We start from the raw sequence: 17,979 nt of genomic DNA, 5'->3' as shown, positions 1-17,979 counted from the left end.
CCCCTTAGCTGAAATCTGACACCTACAAGGTGACACAGAGGGGGCCATTTTGCAGGTCTATTCTGCCAGGTTCCATCTGGAAGAAGGTGCTGTGACACCTGCGCTCCATCTTTACGGCTGTCATTGCCACATGGACCAGACAAAGGACTGCATATCTAAACAAAGACTCCGAGGAAATAGGAAGCTTTTAGCAAACTGTAACTGCTAAGGTAAAGAGACTGCCTTAGAATAAGACCAGCTAGGACACTTTTAGGGTGAAGGATGGGGGAATTGCATCTTTACACCTTTCTTTTGTATTCTTTGATCAATCTTTTGTTGTACAGAGAGTATGAATGTGGACTTTTTACTTTTAATAAATGATTTACTGTTTAAAGTGTTGGTAGTTGTTCTCTGTGCCCGAATAGCCCAGGCCAGACGAATCTCATCAGATCTCAGAAGCTAAGCAAGGTCGGCCTTGGTTAGTAGTTGGATGGGAAACCTCGAACGAAGACCAGGATTGCAGAGCCAGGCAATGGCAAACCGTCTTTGTGAGTCTCTTGCCTTAAAACCCCCAGCAGGGATCACCATAAGTCAGCTATAACTTAATGGCACTCTCTAGCGCCACCATCAGCTGTTCTCCATACCATATAGACCTCCACCATTCAAACATGCTAGTTGAAATGGGTACCAGGAGAAGGGAGGACGGGCAGTTTCTAAATCAATGTTTCCCCAGGTATGTGCATGTGCAGTAAGCCACTATCATAGTAACCAGATATTGGGTGGTGGGACAACAGGTGGAGCTTTAGAATGGCAATGTAAACAGAAGCTGTGAGTACTGGCCCTCTTGGTGGGGAATTCCTAAACCAACCAGTCAGTGGCAGCATACCCAGGGAGAAGTGAGAGAAAACCCCTCAGAGAGTTAGGAAAGCTTGGAGGTGCTCCATTGCCAGGCAGAGACTCTGGCTGGTCGCTGGGCACCTAGACCCCTTGGAAGGCTGAAACGAGCAGCACTTGTAGGTCACCAGGTCTGTTCCGCCACTCTGGGTATAGTATTACTGTTGACTCAATAAAAATTACCAGAGAGGGAAACAAACAAACAGATAATGGGAAGGAAAATATCAAGCAGTTTATTAATTACAGTAAACTAACAACTGCATACTTATTTGGTTTAATACCTCGGGGGTTATTAAATAATTCTAGATGCGATGAAACCAGCAGATTTTAATGGTGTTCTAATTAACGCCTCATGTACAAAAGGGTTTCTTTGAACCAACAAGAACAGCACAGAGTATAAAAGCCATTGCCTCTCTCCAGTTTCCCAACAGCTTTATTCCTCTTCCTCTCTTGTCCTTCTCCTTCACAAAGAAGAGGGTAAGTTGGACCATCAGAATCATTTTATACCTTTTGAAACAGCATTTTACACTGGGCTTTGATAAACCTCAGCTAATAATGTCTTAAACTTGGTTATATGTCTTTGCACCTGTGAAACCTATTTCTAAATAATCTTATATTTTACCCATACAGATAAAGCCAATTCTGATATCTTTCCATAGCCAGAACTTTGCTAAACATGTTGCATCATATTTCAACTTGTTTGCCTTTAAGAGTTATCTACACTGAGAACTTAAACTCCTTTAATAGTACTAGAAAAGAGCAAAAGTCCAGTTGCACCTGTAAGAATAACCCTACCACAAATTTTGTTAGACTTACAGGTGCTACTGGACTTTTGCTCTTTTCTACTGCTACAGATAGACAACTACAGCTATCCATCTTGATCTACCTCCTCTCATCTCCTCGCAGAACCCTGAAAATTGTGAAGGGGCCTGGGAAATTCATGTGGGAATCTCAGTATCTCCTTCAAACTCTATTTTCCATTTCATGTCTTATGTGTAGAAATGGTTCTCATGTGTACTATTTCTGGTCCAATATTAGTTAACAGTTTTTCAAATACGGCTTTTCCTGGGGCCAGCCGAGAAAAGAGACGTCACATCAATGGAGGGTACAAAAAAGAAAAAGAAAAACCAGGTGCTATAGGAAGACAGTTTTATTGACAAGATTCATTCGTGAGAAGTTGGAGATGTTGCTGCTTTACAGTTCCCAGGACAAAGCAAAACACATTGGGATCTATAATCGCCAATAAAACTATCCTGCTATAACACCAAGTTTTCCTTTTTCTCCTTTTCTTCTGGGGTCAGTAGATTGGATCCACTCGAAAAATTTCACTAATGAAAGGGGGTGATTTTTTTGATTCTCCACTCCCACTTTAGACCTCTTATTTCCAACTCAGGACATTCCTGGGAAACCCGTTTTTGACATAGTCTTCTGTGTGCATCATATTATTAGTGCCATTTGCTTCTCATCTTCTTTCAGACTTAGCAGCATCAGACATGGCTTACTGTGGACCATCGTATGCTGTTCCATCTTGTGCCTCTGCTCCAGTGGTCGGTTTTGGATCAGCAGGTCTTGGCTATAGCGGCCTTGGTCTGGGCTCTGTCTATGGCCATGGACCATTGGTTGGATCCGGTGTCCCCTCAGTACACCTTGGCACACTTTCAGGAGTTGAGCCTTCCTGCATCAACCAGATCCCACCAGCAGAAGTCCTCGTCCAGCCACCCGCCTGTGTCGTAACCATCCCAGGACCCATCCTCTCTGCTTCCGGTGAACCAGTTTCCGTGGGAGGCAACACTCCCTGTGCTGTTACCTATGGTGGGCCTAAAGCTATTAGGGTTGCTGGTATTGGGGGTGGTGCCCTTGGGGGTGGTGCCCTTGGAGCTGGTGCCCTTGGGCGCCGTTTTGGTTTTGGCCGCAGCAGTCTCGTCCCTGTGCACCGAGGCAGCATCTGCTTACCCCCCTGCTAAATTCTTATGTATGGTCTACAACGGAACGATGACAACTGCAAAATCCATGGAAGAAAAGACTGTTCTGGGTTCAATGTGCTGAGTGCCCTCAGTGTCACCTGATGTCAGTCTAAGTTATGGGGCTGCCAGCATCTCTGTAAATTAGACACTTTCTTCTATCCCCCTGCCCGCATTTATTCACCTAGTTCCTCTGCTGTTTCCAATGCGAGGTTGGTTTCTATTTATTTATGCAAAGCTGTTTTACACTTTTTGCATAGTGAAGAGCAAAAAAGACAAGACCAATGAACTCCGTTCATGAAATCTGTGCTTCACTGAATTGTTGGATTAATTCAATTAATCTACAGCCTGGGCTGTGGTGCATTAGTTACATCTGGTGTTCCCTCAGCATGCCTTGGTGTACTTTCAGGGGTTGAGCCTTCCTCCATCAACCAGTTCCCACCAGGAGAATTTTTAATCCATCCATCACCCTCTGTTGTGACCATCCCAGGACCCATCCTGTCTGCTAGCAGCCAACCTGTTACCATAGGAGGCAGCACTCCATGCACTTTTAGCTATAGCGGAGTCCACAGAGTAATCTCTTGTTTTGGTACTCTGGGAGGACATTTTGGAAGACTTGCTTCGGAGCAAAGTCAATATCCACCCCCCCCTCTCCTCACTAAATTCTAGATCTATTACATGGGGTGGGGGGAATGAATGTCCAAGAGACAGACACATTGCAAATTAGACAGGGTTAGTTTAGATATGGCGAGGACTCCTAATCTCATCAGAAGTCAATGGGAGATTGGGGGTTCTGAGCATGCACAAAAATGAGTCCAGATACATTTTCCGTGCATCTGATCCATAAATACTGACTAGTGCATACTTTCTTCCTTTCTGTATGAGGAATTTCTTCATGTCTCTATCTCAGTTGTGCTTCGTCTGCTTCAAAAATGCCTCATGTAAAATTGTTCACTCAAATCTTTTGTTCTCATTTCTAATAAAGCTTTCTCTATATCATATTCTTGGTGTTCTGGATTTTTTTTTTTTAATCCTAGGAATGTGAAAAGGGCATTGCTGGATCAGGACAGGATCCAACTAGTCTAGTACTCTCTGTTTAGACTTGCCGATTAATTATTTGTCCTATTAAAATGTTTCTACCTCCCCCCCTCCAAAAAATATCGGAGATTTCAAGCATTAATGCTGTAGATTCAGTTTGTTTATTTTATTTATTCAGTTCCCTCTGGCCAACATGAATGCACACAGGACACGAGACGATGATTGGGGGGGGGGTTAAGGGGGTCTGAGCCAATTAAGGCACAGCAACAGGAAGCTATTTGTTTACCTACTTGGCCTTCAAGACAGCTCGAAGAATAGATATCAAAACCCACCAAAAACCTCGGTATGCTCAAACCTCTACACATTCAACCTGTGTCATAATTGCTAGTTGCAAATAAACCCCTGATTGATCCCTGATAGAATCAAGTGATCTCTGAGAGCCAAGCTACAAGTGACGCCTTACACAGGTTGGACACTTGTCAGCTTCCCTCAAGTTCTGATGGGAAATGTAGGCGTCCTGGTTTTACAGCTTGGCTCTCCATTACAGCTGCAAGACCAGGATGCCTACATTTCCCATCAAAACTTGAGGGAAGGTGACAAGTGTCCAACCTGTGTAAGGCATCACTTGTAGCTTGGCTCTGTCTCTCTCAATCTACTTTGCTGGACAGCTGCACATCTACATCTAGCACAACAGTGCACCCACATGGACAATCGGCATTCATGCATGCATGTATGAGAGAGCAAAGAAGCATGGGAGTTGCATTTTTTCCAATGGTTGCATTAACACTGAGGATTTTCTTCCATTTGGGGAACTCGGTCCAGGACTTCTCCCACTGCTGGGTATCACTTTACAGTGCAAATGTCTTCCTTTTGGGAGGCTTTATTCCAGCAGCAGAAAGCTCACCTCATCTGAAGTGATCTCTTCCATTTTAATAATAATAATAACAACAACATTCGATTTATATACCGCCCTTCGGGACAACTTAATGCCCACTCAGAGCAGTTTTCATAGTTTCAAGTTGGTAGCTGTGCTGGTCTGCAGGAGAACAGCAGGATTTGAGTCTGGTGGCATGTTAGAGACGAACCCTGAAAATCTCATTGGTCTCTAAGGTGCCACTGGACTCAGATCCTACTCTTCCACTTTGGGGGCATTGAGTCAGCATGACGGCCTTCTAACACTCCTTCTATGCAAGGCCATTTCTGCAGTGCCAGAAAAGGGGCTGTTTCCCTTAGTGCCAGAAAAGGAAGCGAGAAAATGGAAGGCAAACAACCTGCAAAAGTTTTGAAAACGTAGATATCGGGAGTGAAGGGGAAAAGCCACCTGCTCTTGGTGAATGGGTTGTCCCTTTAAGGACATGTGGAATTAAACAACAGTTACTCGAAACATTTGCAAAGCTATTCTTTTGCTCCTTCTTCGTTTGATGGGCATTTGGAAATTCTGTGATGAACTGGGCAGGATAGAAGAACCCTTCCCATACGATCAAAAATGCTGGATTTTATTCAGGATGCTGCATAAGACGCCAGAAGATTTTAAAAGGATCCTCCTGATTTTTACATGAAGTCACCCCATGGAGCAGAGTGGTAAGCTGCAGTACTGCAGCTCTGCTCACAACCTGAGTTCGATACTGGCGGAAGCTGGGTTCAGGTAGCCGGCTCAAGGTTGACTCAGGGCCAAGCTACAAGTGACAAGTGACACTTGAACAGCAAGTGTATTTCTCCCTGTTCACTTGCGCTCCACTCGATCCACTTGCCGTTCAAGTGTCATTCGTCACTTGTAGCTTGGCCCTCAGCCTTCCATCCTTCTGAGGTTGGTAAAACAAGTACCCAGTTTCCTGGGGGTAAAGTGTAGATGACTGGGGAAGGCAATGGCAAACCACCCCATAACAAAAAGTCTGCCTAGAAAACATGATGCGACATCCCCCCCATGGGTTAGTAATGACTCAGTGCTTGCTCAGGGGACTACCTTTACCTTTTTTTACGCCCCAAACTTACTAGCAAATTACTAATCATTGCCAGGGCCAAAGACTACACCCTCAGAATGGCATTTTGCAGTGTAAAAGTCAGCAGAAAACATTTAAAGCAGGATTTCTGCACTAAGGAGCGTATAATCTAAATGTAGACAATGAGACAGAGAACTGAAAGGGGAGTAGAAAGGGTATAAGAGCACAGGACTCTAATCTGGAGAGCCGGGTTTGATTCCCCACTCCTCCACAAAGCCAGCTGGGTGACCTTGGGCGAGTCACAGTTCTCTTGAGCTCTCTTAGCCCCACCCACCTCACAGGGTGATTGTTGTGGGGTAATAATAACACTTTGTAAACCGCTCTGAGTGGGCATTAAGTTGTCCTGAAGGGCGGTATATAAATCGAATGTTATTATTATTGTTATTATTATTATAAAATTGCCAAAGTAATTGAAAAGAAGAAATTCCATGGGCAGGATTGTAGGGAGCACCAAAATGTAGTGTCTAGTGTAAGAAAGTATCCCCTTCCAAACTTCAGGACAGAGAAGAACGCTTTCATGTCCCCTCTCTTTCCATTCTAGATCCAGTTATTTGCAAGAGAAGGGACAAACTCCCAGAAATCTCTCCGATCATTGCAGCTTTTCAAGGACCATGAGACACAGAAAACTAAAGTTTAGTCCAGGGGTGGCCAAACTGCAGCTTGGGAGCCACATGCGTCTCTTCTATACATATGTGGCTCCCAGAGGTCTCTAAGCATTGCAGTGGCCATAAAGTTTTAGTTTAGTTTATTTCCCTCCCTTTCCCTCTTTCTCTTTTTTCCATGTCTTTTCCTCCCCCTGCCCTCCCTTTCCTTCTTTCTTTCCATGTGTTTCCCTCCCTCCCTTTCCATCTTTCCTTCTTTCTTCCCATGTCTTTCCCTCCCTCCCTCTTCCTTTTTTTCCTTCCTTCCTTTTTTCTTTCCATATCTTTCATATTTTCAATAAAAACATTGGGGTTGCCAGGTCCGACATGGAAAATACCTGGGGACTTTGGGTGTTGAGCCAGGAGACTTTGGGAGTGGTGACTAGCAAGCATGTAATGTCACTTTTGTGGTGTCACTTCTAGGTCAAAGGTCAGGTGATGGCTCTTTCCAAGCTCCACCCCATTACGATGATGTCACTTCCCACGTACTGCACCCAAACCCCACCCCTTCCTGTGATGTCACTTTCAGGACACATCCCCAAACCTGCCTCTTTCTCTAAAGTCACTCCAATGCATCATGTCTTGGGGCTCTCAGACATCTGGCATTTATTCTTTGTGGCTCTTAAATTAAACAAGTTTAGCCATCCCTGGTCTAGTCCATAGTTTAGCAACCATTCTTGATGTGACTGAATTTGAAGACTTCTGCCTTGCCTGCCTCTCAGGGAGCAATGGGGTGGGTGGATGATTTCTATTTGTCCCCTCCCCAAGCAACCCTTTGCACTGTCTATGCAGCCAAACAAATTATCTGAGCATCCCCAATAAATAAGTTTGCTAGAAACCTTACCTAATGATGGAAAATTTTAAACATAGCTATGACATACATTAACTCCTTCCTGGAGTTCACACTTATGCATATTTCTCTGCTAGAATTCAAGTCTGTAACCCCTTGGGGAGCCGGTAGGTTTCTTTTTGACCCTGACATTAGCCAGTCAGTTAGAAAATTTTAAAAACATTGGTGGCTGACAGTGCTGTTTTGTTTTGTAAGGTGCTAGTACTCATATATAAGGTTACATGGAATTCCAAAAATTCCCCCCTCAGAACTTCAAAGAGCTCTGAAAAAGGATATCGGTACTCAGTAACCATGAGTACCATTTTAAACTAAGTCTTGGAGCTTGAAGCATTTTCCAGTTCACTAAATGTTTTCTCTTGAAATATAAAGTAGATTATGAGGCAACTATGTTACCCCAAGAATCCCTCCCTGCCAGAAGCCATAGTCCTCAGAGCCCCAACCCCCTTTCTGCCAGCATACAGGGCCTTCTGTAGGCATAGGTTCAAGGAGACTAAGGGCCAAGCTACACATGACGAATGACACTTGAACGGCAAGTAGACTGAGTGGAGGGCAAGTGAACAGGGAGAAATACACTTGCTGTTCAAGTGTCATTCGTCATGTGTAGCTTGGCCCTAAGAGCCAAAACACACGAGAAGAAATACCTAGATTCAGCACGTGTTCTCTTACCTCAAGGTTTGCCGGGATCTGTAGGCGTCCTGGAAGCTTAAAGTTTAGCATTTACAGAGCAGCAGGAAGGGAAATACAGGCACCTGTATTTCCCTTCCCCTTCCTGCTGCTCTGTAAATGCTAAACTTGTTCTCTTACCTCAAGGTTTGTTGGGAAGTGTAGGTGTCTTGGCAGCTTAAAGTTTAGCATTTACAGAGCAGCAGGAAGGGGAAATACAGGCGCCTGTATTTCCCTTCCTGCTGCTCTGTAAATGCTAAACTTTAAGCTTCCAGGACACCTACAGATCCCGGCAAACCTTGAGGTAAGAGAACACGTGCTGAATCTAGGTATTTCTTCTCGTGTGTTTTGGCTCTACATCTTGTATCAAACCAGAGAATCGTGACTGTGGCTATGTGCAATAAGCCTGGTTCCCATGGGAAGGGCTTTTCAACACCTTAATCAAGGATCTCATCAGTGACTCTCAGAATTTAGTTATTTATCATTTATGTTATTTACTGTCCACTTTTCTTAGGGCCAAGCTACACATGACGAATGACACTTGAACAGCAAGTGGATTGAGTGGAGGGCAAGTGAACAGGGAGAAATACACTTGCTGTTCAAGTGTCATTCATCATGTGTAGCTTGGCCCTCACTGAGAGTTTCAGGTGGGTAGCAATTTTGGTCTGTAGTAGAAAGCAAGATTTGGGTCCAGTAGCACCTTAAAGACCAACTAAATTTCCAACTAGATTTCCAGCTATATCTGTGGATGTCTACCTATTGGGGGCGGGGAATGGGAAGTAGTGTAGTTGCTTTCTTGCTTCACTGTGTCTTTGCTGGGCTTTGTTGCTGTTTCTGTGGAACTGTGTTATCAGTGCAGCTGGAAGTGAGTGTCTGGGAGCCAATTGACCTTGGGAAACTTGGCTCTGCATCTCTCTCAGGTGTTTCCCACTTCAAAGCTGTTCAACTGTCTTTTGAATTAGGGGGCGGAGACTGGGGATATAACTTTTCCAGGAAGATTTTGCTTTGGCATTCCAGGCAATTACTCTGTACCGTGCTTTGCTAGTATGGATTCCTAATAAAGACCTTCAACTTATACAGCTGTGTCTCATGAAGTGGAGAGTCTTCTAAACAGGCCTGACATTAGGATATGAGCTTAGCTTCCAAAACTGATGGGAGCTCTGAATCTCGAAAGCTCTTACCCTGGAAATCTAGTTGGTCTTTAAAGTGCTACTGGACCTGAATTTTGCTTTTCTCTGTGAGACTCAAAGCAGGTTGCACACTGCACAGTGTAAATCAATTCAATCAAATGTTTAATGTCATGTTCTAATGTATTACATCAGAAGAAACACAGGCATTTCCCTGCGACAATGTGTTTGTGACGCAGCCCTATTTCCTTTATAAAAATGCCTGCCTGAACAATTCTCTTTTATATAGTTTGCAAAATGCCAGGAGCATGGGTAAGGTGAGGGCCATACAGAGAAGGCTTGGGTATGAGCAGTTGTTGATCCCAAACACCTAGGCTGCGATGGACAACCACTGTATGCCGGTTGTTGCAAACCCTCATTTAACTCAGGTTTGGGCTGACCTTCCTCTACTCTGAGGTAAAAATTCTCCTCACCAAGCGTATGAAGCTGAATACTGGGCCGGGAAGCCTTTTGTAGCGTAGTTGAGGTTTAGCTTCACCTTTCTGTCTTGTTCCACCCTTAAGGAATCTATAAGTGATGTGGATACCCAGTAGAGAAAAGATCAGGAGTTTGCGCTTCCCTTGAAAAGAACCTGGCACACGAGGCTTATGGAGATTCAAATGGAATCAGAAGGTTTATTTGCAAGTAGGTTGAATAAATAAGCATGTAGGCAGGTGTTTAAAACTGAAGTAACAGAGGTTTTTCTACTGAACACTTTACTGCTGTGAGGCACAAAACACTTGGTGTAGTTCTAAAGTTGCTAGCTTGGATGAGAGATGTTAAATTGTTAAAGTTGCTAGCTTGGATGAGAGATGTTAAATTGTTAAAGTGAGTTCTTTCTGAGGTTGACACTCTTTCACAAGTTAGGTGCTCCACTTTTAACATACACACAGCACGACTTCCCCTCTTCTGCAGACCTTGGGGTACCCCACTAAGTCAACACCCTTTCTAGATACCAGGCAGTAGTTATAGTTATGCCCAATCTATAACCCTGTTCCTTTAGCTGAAGGGGAGACTCCTTTCTACCCAATTCCTTGGCCCACTACAATTCCCAGATCTCTTGTGTCTACGCAGGAGTTAGTGCTGCCTTTCCCACTTTAGTCCAAGGACTACAAGTGCTTCATGAACGTAATGATTTTCCCTTTAAGGGTTCACCTTCCCCTTCCTTCCTCAAACAGAGGACTCTCTGGCTGACCCTCTCTCGTCAGAAGCCAGACTCAAACTCTCCACTCTTCAGTTTTCTTCAACTGTCCACCCCTCCCTCTGGTAGCACCAACTGTCATCTCAACATTCCAACACAAACTGCTATTTCAGGCTAGCCACAAAAACGGAAGGGGGATATGCCAATCTTCCTCCTCTCTTTTCTGCTCTTTCAATGCCCAGCAATCCCAGAATTTTAAGCGGAGTCCGTCACACCGGTCAATATAGTTCCTTATGTATCCTAGGGATCTAATACATTTTCTTACATCTCATAAAGCTCACTTACAATGCAGACATGTGCTGTAACCCAACCCAGTACTTAATCAGGAGGATAATGTCCCATGGACCATGTTCTCCATCATTTTAGCGGCTCAAATGCTACCTGAGATTCATTTTCCTGGCAGTGTTAGGAAAAAGCAGTAAAAAGGGCTCTTTTGGTCCTAGCATTGTGAACTGATTTGTTTTGCTTTCCAGATCATTTTGATGAGACAGTGATCCCTCTTCGAGAGAGACAGAGTATGACCTAACTTCTCCCATTCTGATTTCTTTGCCCAAATTTCACAATTTCTCCTCCCTTCCTTTTCCTATTATGTAGCTCCAACTTACCCCAATATGTCCTGTAATTCTAGCTAGCAAGTTCCTGTACTCTCAGGCACTCCCTTTCCTTCATCCTCTGCTGTTTACTCTTTTATTCCATCCATTCTCCCTCTCCTTTTCCCACTTACCCTGTATCTTCCACATTCTTTCGGAGACGTACATGAACCTTTTCCCTTCCCCCAAATAGTAATTTCCCCTCATTAGCCCCATAGAAGGTACATATTTTGAAGTAAACTCTACTGTTAATTGAATGCTAGGAATTTTTTTGTTTGTTTAACTGTATTTTATTTTAATTGGCAAACATATAAGCATACAAACAAAATATAAACTATGAATATATAAACTTAAAATAAGATCTACATACATGTACATGGAACTTACTTAAACTTTTAATATTTTGCTTCTATCTAGATATCTTTATTCTCTCCTTAACGTCTGTCTTCATATCTAATAACATTTTTATCAACAAATAACATTTTTGTTATCCTCTACGTTAATTTAATTTTCAATACTAGGAATTTATGACTGATTATTGTTACTGTTGTTTACTGTTACTGTTGTTTGGAACCATCTCGAGTAAACTACTGTTGTCAAAATGTTTAAACCAGTCCTCTAAAAATCTGTTTCATATTTATTTATTTATTTATTTATTTATTTATTTATTTATTTATTTATTTATTTATTTATTTATTTATTTATTTAATAGTCCGCTGTTGTGCAAGCAGCTTCAGAACTGTTTAGAACTGTTTGGATTTGCCTGTATACTTAAGACTCATTTCTTTTTCACTGCTGTTATTTTGTACCTTTTGATTAAGTCAATTGCAATAAAACTTGGCTAAATTTCTGTCTTTCTCCCCTTCTAGAAGAATACTAAGTATTTTGCAGAATATGCAAAACAAAAATGTCCCGGATGAATTTTTTTACAGTTGCATGGTAGTATAATGGAATAGCAAAGGAGGTCTCTTCTGTATGATATTGTATTGTAGTCTATCACAGTGTTTATTGCATGTATCACTTCACCTTCCTTATTGCAGTATCTTCTACCTTTGTAGTCCCATTTTTTCACTACAGTGTATCATGCCTTACACTGTTTTTGTTGCTTTAGAGAGTTTTTTTGTTGGCATTTTGTTTTGTCATACCCTGGAAATCTAGTTGGTCTTTAAAGTGCTACTGGACCCAAATCCTGTTCCTCTACCACAGACCAACACCGCTTCCCACTAGGGGTGGGCACAGACCGTGAAAAAAACACAAACCATGTGGTTCATGGTTCGTACATTTTCACAAACCACGAACTTCCCTGAACTGGGGCAAGTTTGCGAACTGGTTCATGGTTCATAGTTCATGGGGTTTAAATGCCCCTTTTGGTGCCACTTAGCAGTGGCACGGAAAGGGGCATTTAAACCCGTGGATCAGCAGCTTGTTGGGGAGATCCCATTGTCGCAATGGATTTTGATTGGTCAAAAGGGACTTCCCAAATTCCCTAATAGGATTACCAGCATGATTGGCATATACTGTAAGGAAGTGGTGTCAAAGAGATGCATCAGTAAAAAGAGACCACTGACCTTACTGCTCTGTACTATCTGTTGCTTTAAATGTGACCCTACTTGGTAGTTCTGTGTTGTTTAATATATCAGTCTTAGAATCATTTATGCTCTCTTTCAGCATTTTTCAGGTCTGTGTTGGATTTCTGCTGATTTTAAATCTTTGCAAATTTGCATTTATATACCCTATTTATATACCCAATTGAAATGTCTTTGAAAATGACTGTACTAACTGTGCAATCCGCTTTGAGTCTCAGTGACAAGCTGGGCTACAAATGAATAAATAACACATCGATTGTTGCCAAAATTATTTATATTTAAAAAAATCAAAAATGTTGTGTATGTATATTGTATACATAGGAATTATCTAATGCTGTTGATTTTGTTAAATAAAAAGAATAACACTCCCGCTTCTCTTTCATTTTAATCATTCCAGAGGGGAGGGGGGGATCATAGGTTTTTTTCTTCAATTCTCCTTCAAATGTCCTAATTTTTCCATTGGAATTTTTTTTTCCATTGGAAAAATTAAGGAAGTCCTCAGTCTTTTTGTGTTATATATTTGGAATAAGGGAAATGCTGTTTAAGACTATTTTTTTTTTCAATCAAAAGGAAAATATTTCACAGGAATAGAAGGAGGAGACAATTGTTCTCTCTAAATACTTCTAAAGCAGGTGTTAAGAAGGCTCATCATGAGAGGGGACTGCAATTCAAGCATTAGTTCAGAGCTGCTGCTCAGACTTTCAGCAGCTGTACAGAGGACCATTGAAAGAATGTGTATTACTGCTTACCAATAGCTTCTATCAAAGATCCTTTAACTGGAGGTGCCTGGGATTGGACTTGTGACCTTCTGGATGCCAATAATATGCTCTAGAATGGGTCCTGGACACATTCCAGTCCAGCTTCCATCTGGGCCACAGGATGGAGACAGTGCTGGTTGCCCTCACAAATGACCTTCGTAGGCACCTTGATTGGGGTGGGTCGGCACTGCTTATTCTGTTAGATCTTTCAGCAGTGATCGACACAAATCATCTGAATTTTTGACCCACCACTCATCGATGTGGGGATTCTGGGGACTGCCTTGCAGTGGCTTGTCTCTTTTCTCCATGGTTGAGGACAGAGGATGGTGTGTGGGGAGAGACTGTCTTCAGGCCAACCATTGGTGTGCGGTGTCCCACAAGGGGTGATACTGTCCCCTCTATTTTTTACATATGCCCCCTCGCACAGTTGGTATGGCGTTTCAGACTGGGCTGTCACTAATATGTGGATAACACCTGTTGAGAGACAGTTTGGTGTAGTGGTTAAGAGCACGGGACTCTAATCTGGAGAGTCAGGTCTGATTCCGCACTCCTCCACTTGAAGCCAACTGGGTGACCTTGGCTCAGTCACAGCTTCTTGGAGCTCTCTCAGCCCCATCCACCTCACAAGGTGTTTTGTTGTGAGAATAATAATAGCATACTTTGTAAACCATTCTGAGTGGGCATTAAGTTGCTCTGAAGGGCAGAATATAAATTGAATTTTGTTGTTATTGATGAATGACCTACCTGACTCTGTCCCGGATATCCTAGGGAGGGCTTTAGAGGCTGGCTGAATCTGAATCTGGTGAAGATGGAGGTTCTGTACTTGAGCTGTGGGCTGCCAGATTTGGGAATCCAGCTCCCAATCTTTGATGGGGCACCATTTGTACCCGTTCCATTGGTAGGAGTCTGGGAGTGTCACTGAACTCTTCCTTATCAATGGAAAGCCAGGTCGCGGCAGTTGCCTAGCTGGTATTTTTTCATCTTCAGCAGGCCAGGCAAGTTGTGCCCTATCTATTAGCCCATGACCTTACTACAGTGATCCATGCAATGGTCACCTCCAGATTAGATTACTGTATCTTGCTCTACACAGGGCTTCCCTTGGGTCTGACCCAGAAATTACAGTGGGTCCAGAATGCAGCTGTGCGTGTCCTGATGGGTGTACCATACAGGGCTTATATCATTCCATTCTTCCAGCAGTTGCACTGGCTTCCCATGGAGTTCCAGATAAGTTCAAGGTTTTGGTTCTAACATTTAAATCCATAAATGGACTGGGACCAGCATACCTGAGGGACTGCCTCTCCCCATATGTACCCCAGAGAGCACTAAGATCAGTAAGTAAACATACTGGTGGTCCTTGGCCCCAGGTTGGCTCAGCTGGACTAGACCAGGACCATGGCCCTTTCAGTCCTGGCCCCTTCTGGTGGAACTCTGTTGGCAGAAACTCAGGCCTGCCAAGACCTTATATATTTTCAGTGGGACTGTAAGACAGAGATGTTCCATCAGACCAGCATACCTGAGGGACTGCCTTTCCCTGTATGTACCCTGGAGAGCACTAAGATCAGTAGGTAAACATATACTGGTGGTCCTTGGCCCCAGGGAGGCTCAGCTGGTGTTGACCAGGCCCAGAGCCCTTTCAGTCCTGGCCCCTACCTTGTGGAACTCTGTTGGAGGAAACTTGGGCCTGCCAAGACCTTATACATTTTCAGTGGGACTGTAAGACAGAGATGTTCCATCAGACGTCTGGTTGAGGCTGATCTTAGGTGTTCTGGACATTCTTCCCAACCAGTCTCCCATTAGAGGAGACTAAATAGCATCTGTTCCCCACATGTGAAGTCACAGTGAAAATCTCAGTTCATACCCCCCCTCCCCTTTGTTTGTATTATGGCTGGAAGAATGGCGGGAGCTGCAATCGTGGGTTTTTTAAATGTATTTATTGCTGTTCTGTTTTTGAATGTACTTAAATGGTTTATTTCTGTATTACTACATTGTTGTAACCCATTCTGAGCCTGCTTGTGGGGAGGATAGGCTAAAAATCAAATCTATTATTATTGTTGTTGTTGCTGCTGCTGCCGCTGTTAACCCTAGGCCTGAGCCTATTCTCATTAATACCAAACACTGCCTCTAGAAAGATCCCCCCAGTAACTCAGAGTTTTAAAGGTATCTAACTTGAAACAGAATCATTAACTAACCCAAACCCTAACCTTAACTCTCACCCCAGTGCTAGCCCTAACCCTAGCCCTAACCCTAACCCTTTGTCTGATCCAGAAATGCATTTTATGTTCTTAAAGAAAAAAAAATAGGAAACAAATATTATGATGCAGAGTGAGTTTTATTTGTAATGAGAAAAAAAGGATTTGTGGAAAACAATTCTCCAATAAGCAATGTTAACAAGTCAAAGCTCAAAGGAACATAAAGAAGTGCACAGTCGTACCAGAATAACCTTTTGGAAGAGACAGATGGTCTATTTTCATATTACAATCAAATCTCTTTTACCCTGAAGTAACAATTCAATTAAGAGCAGATTTCATGGACAGAGTTCATTGATCTTGTCTTTGCTCTTTACTCTGCAAAAAGTGTGTAAAAGAGCTTTACACAAATAAATAAAAGCCACCCTCTCACTGGAAACAGCAGCAGAAGCTTATGAATAAGTGGGAAGAATAGATTAAAAATTGTTGAAAGTTCTAATATTCAGGAATGCTGAGTGTCCCTCAGCTTATACTGACATCAGGTGGAGCTGAGGGTATTCGGCAGATCATACCCAGGCCTGTCTTCTCCTTTGTGGATTTTGCAGTTGACATCATTCCGTTGTAGACCATCCATAAGAATTTAGCAGGGGGGTAGGCAGGCACTGCCACGGCGCCCAAGGAGGAGACTGCTTCTGCTGCCAGAACCATAACGGCGCCCAAGAGCTCCAGCCCCAAGAGCACCAGCCCCAAGACCAGCAATTCCAATAGGACTAGGCCCACCATAGGTAACAGCACAGGGAGTGTTGCCTCCCACGGAAACTGGTTCACCGGTAGCAGAGAGGATGGGTCCTGGGATGGTTACGACACAGGCGGGTGGCTGGATGAGGACTTCTGCTGGTGGGATCTGGTTGATGCAGGAAGGCTCAACTCCTGAAAGTGTGCCAAGGTGTACTGAGGGGACACCGGATCCGACCAATGGTCCATGGCCATAGACAGAGCCCAGACCAAGGCCGCTATAGCCAAGACCTGCTGATCCAAAACCACCGTAGCCAAGACCTGCTGATCCAAAACCGACCACTGGAGCAGAGGCACAAGATGGAACAGCGTAGGATGGTCCACAATAAGCCATGTCTGAGTGATGGAGGTGGGTCTACAAGAACACAGGAGGAAGCAGAAGTAATACAGTGTGATAGAAATATTGCAAGGATTACCATAGGGACACTGCTGCAATGGAAACACTGGCCCCACACATTCCAGGTTATAAAAGCAAGCAAGATCTCTTTTTGAAGAAAAACCCCTACAGTGCATCATTCCATCCACTGAATGTGGTGAGCTGCTGTTTCCTAGAGTGCTGACTACACCTGTAAGCTAAGGTGCTTTCCCTTTTTTCAGATTTGCAGCAATTTTGGAAAGGGGCTATCCCTTTTGACCCCTTCCTCTTCCAAGCGTGCAATGCAATAATTTTGTTTGTTTGTTTTGTTTACTTCATTTATATCTCACATTATTTCTCAGTGGAGATAGATCAAGATGGGTAGCTGTGTTTGCCTATAGCAGTAGAAAAGAGTGAGAGACTAGTAGAACTTATAAGACTAACAAAATTTATTGTAGGGGATGAGCTGAAGAAGTGAGCTGTGTTTCACAAAAACTCTACAATAAATTTTTTCCCGTGTCTACCCTAATGGTGAATTCCAGCATAGCATACTTGGATGCAAAATAAGAACATGGAATGCTGCAATATACAGTATCAGAGTATCAATTCACATGGCCTAGTTTTGCAACATCTCTTAATGGCCCACACTAAACCTTGAGACGAAAGACACAAAGAAAACTTGGATTATTCAGAAAAGCAATTTCTGAATGTTTCTCATAGATTTCCATATAGATCCCAACTCCAGAAATCTACCATGTTTGCTTGGCATCAACAGCTTTACCACTGGAATGCTGGAAAAATATGAAAAGTTGGCTGCATTCAGACACTTTACCACAGCTATAAAAAATGTGCACAGACTACCTGTTTCCCATGTGGGTCTTTCTCCTCCCTTCTCTCTGAATCTCATATTGACTTTTTTTTAAAAAATAAACTTTTAGTAAAATTTCCAACATATTTATAAAACATCCAATAAAAATAAAAAGGAAAGAAAAAAAGAAACAAGAAAAACAGAATGAAAGATAGGAGAAAAGAAAAAGAAACAAAGGAGTTAAGAAAAACAGAAGAGCAGATAAAAAACTAAAAGAAGAAGGGAAAGAAAAAAAGAAAAGACCCCCCCCCCCCCAGCATTTATATAGTAGGAACTTATACCAATTTTCCATTTGAACCAATCAAAATAATAATAATACTTGTTCTACACTAACCTTAACATTTAACAGCCCCTTCCTTCATATTGACTTTCTGAGCCTGTTTACACTCTTCTAACCCTGTACTGGGTAGAAAGCAGGCATAAAAATGTTTTAAATGAATAAATAAAT

General features: G+C 42.8%; 1 protein-coding gene across 1 annotated transcript; it reads right to left on the bottom strand.

Annotated features, from left to right (window-relative positions):
• Positions 1-16,153: 16,153 nt before the first annotated feature.
• Positions 16,154-16,642, bottom strand: LOC129325630 (shematrin-like protein 2). The gene has a single exon (XM_054973430.1). The coding sequence runs from the start codon at positions 16,640-16,642 to the stop codon at positions 16,154-16,156; it is 489 nt and encodes a 162-aa protein (XP_054829405.1).
• Between the last annotated feature and the right edge of the window lie 1,337 nt (positions 16,643-17,979).

Source organism: Eublepharis macularius, chromosome 1, assembly GCF_028583425.1.
Source record: "Eublepharis macularius isolate TG4126 chromosome 1, MPM_Emac_v1.0, whole genome shotgun sequence".
Classification (NCBI taxonomy): Eukaryota; Metazoa; Chordata; class Lepidosauria; order Squamata; family Eublepharidae; genus Eublepharis; species Eublepharis macularius.
This window is presented reverse-complemented; position numbering and strand designations above follow the sequence as displayed.

Bases quoted from the DNA above. Each gene is read 5' to 3' on its own strand.
- LOC129325630 (XM_054973430.1), bottom strand. From the start codon at position 16,642: ATGGCTTATTGTGGACCATCCTACGCTGTTCCATCTTGTGCCTCTGCT.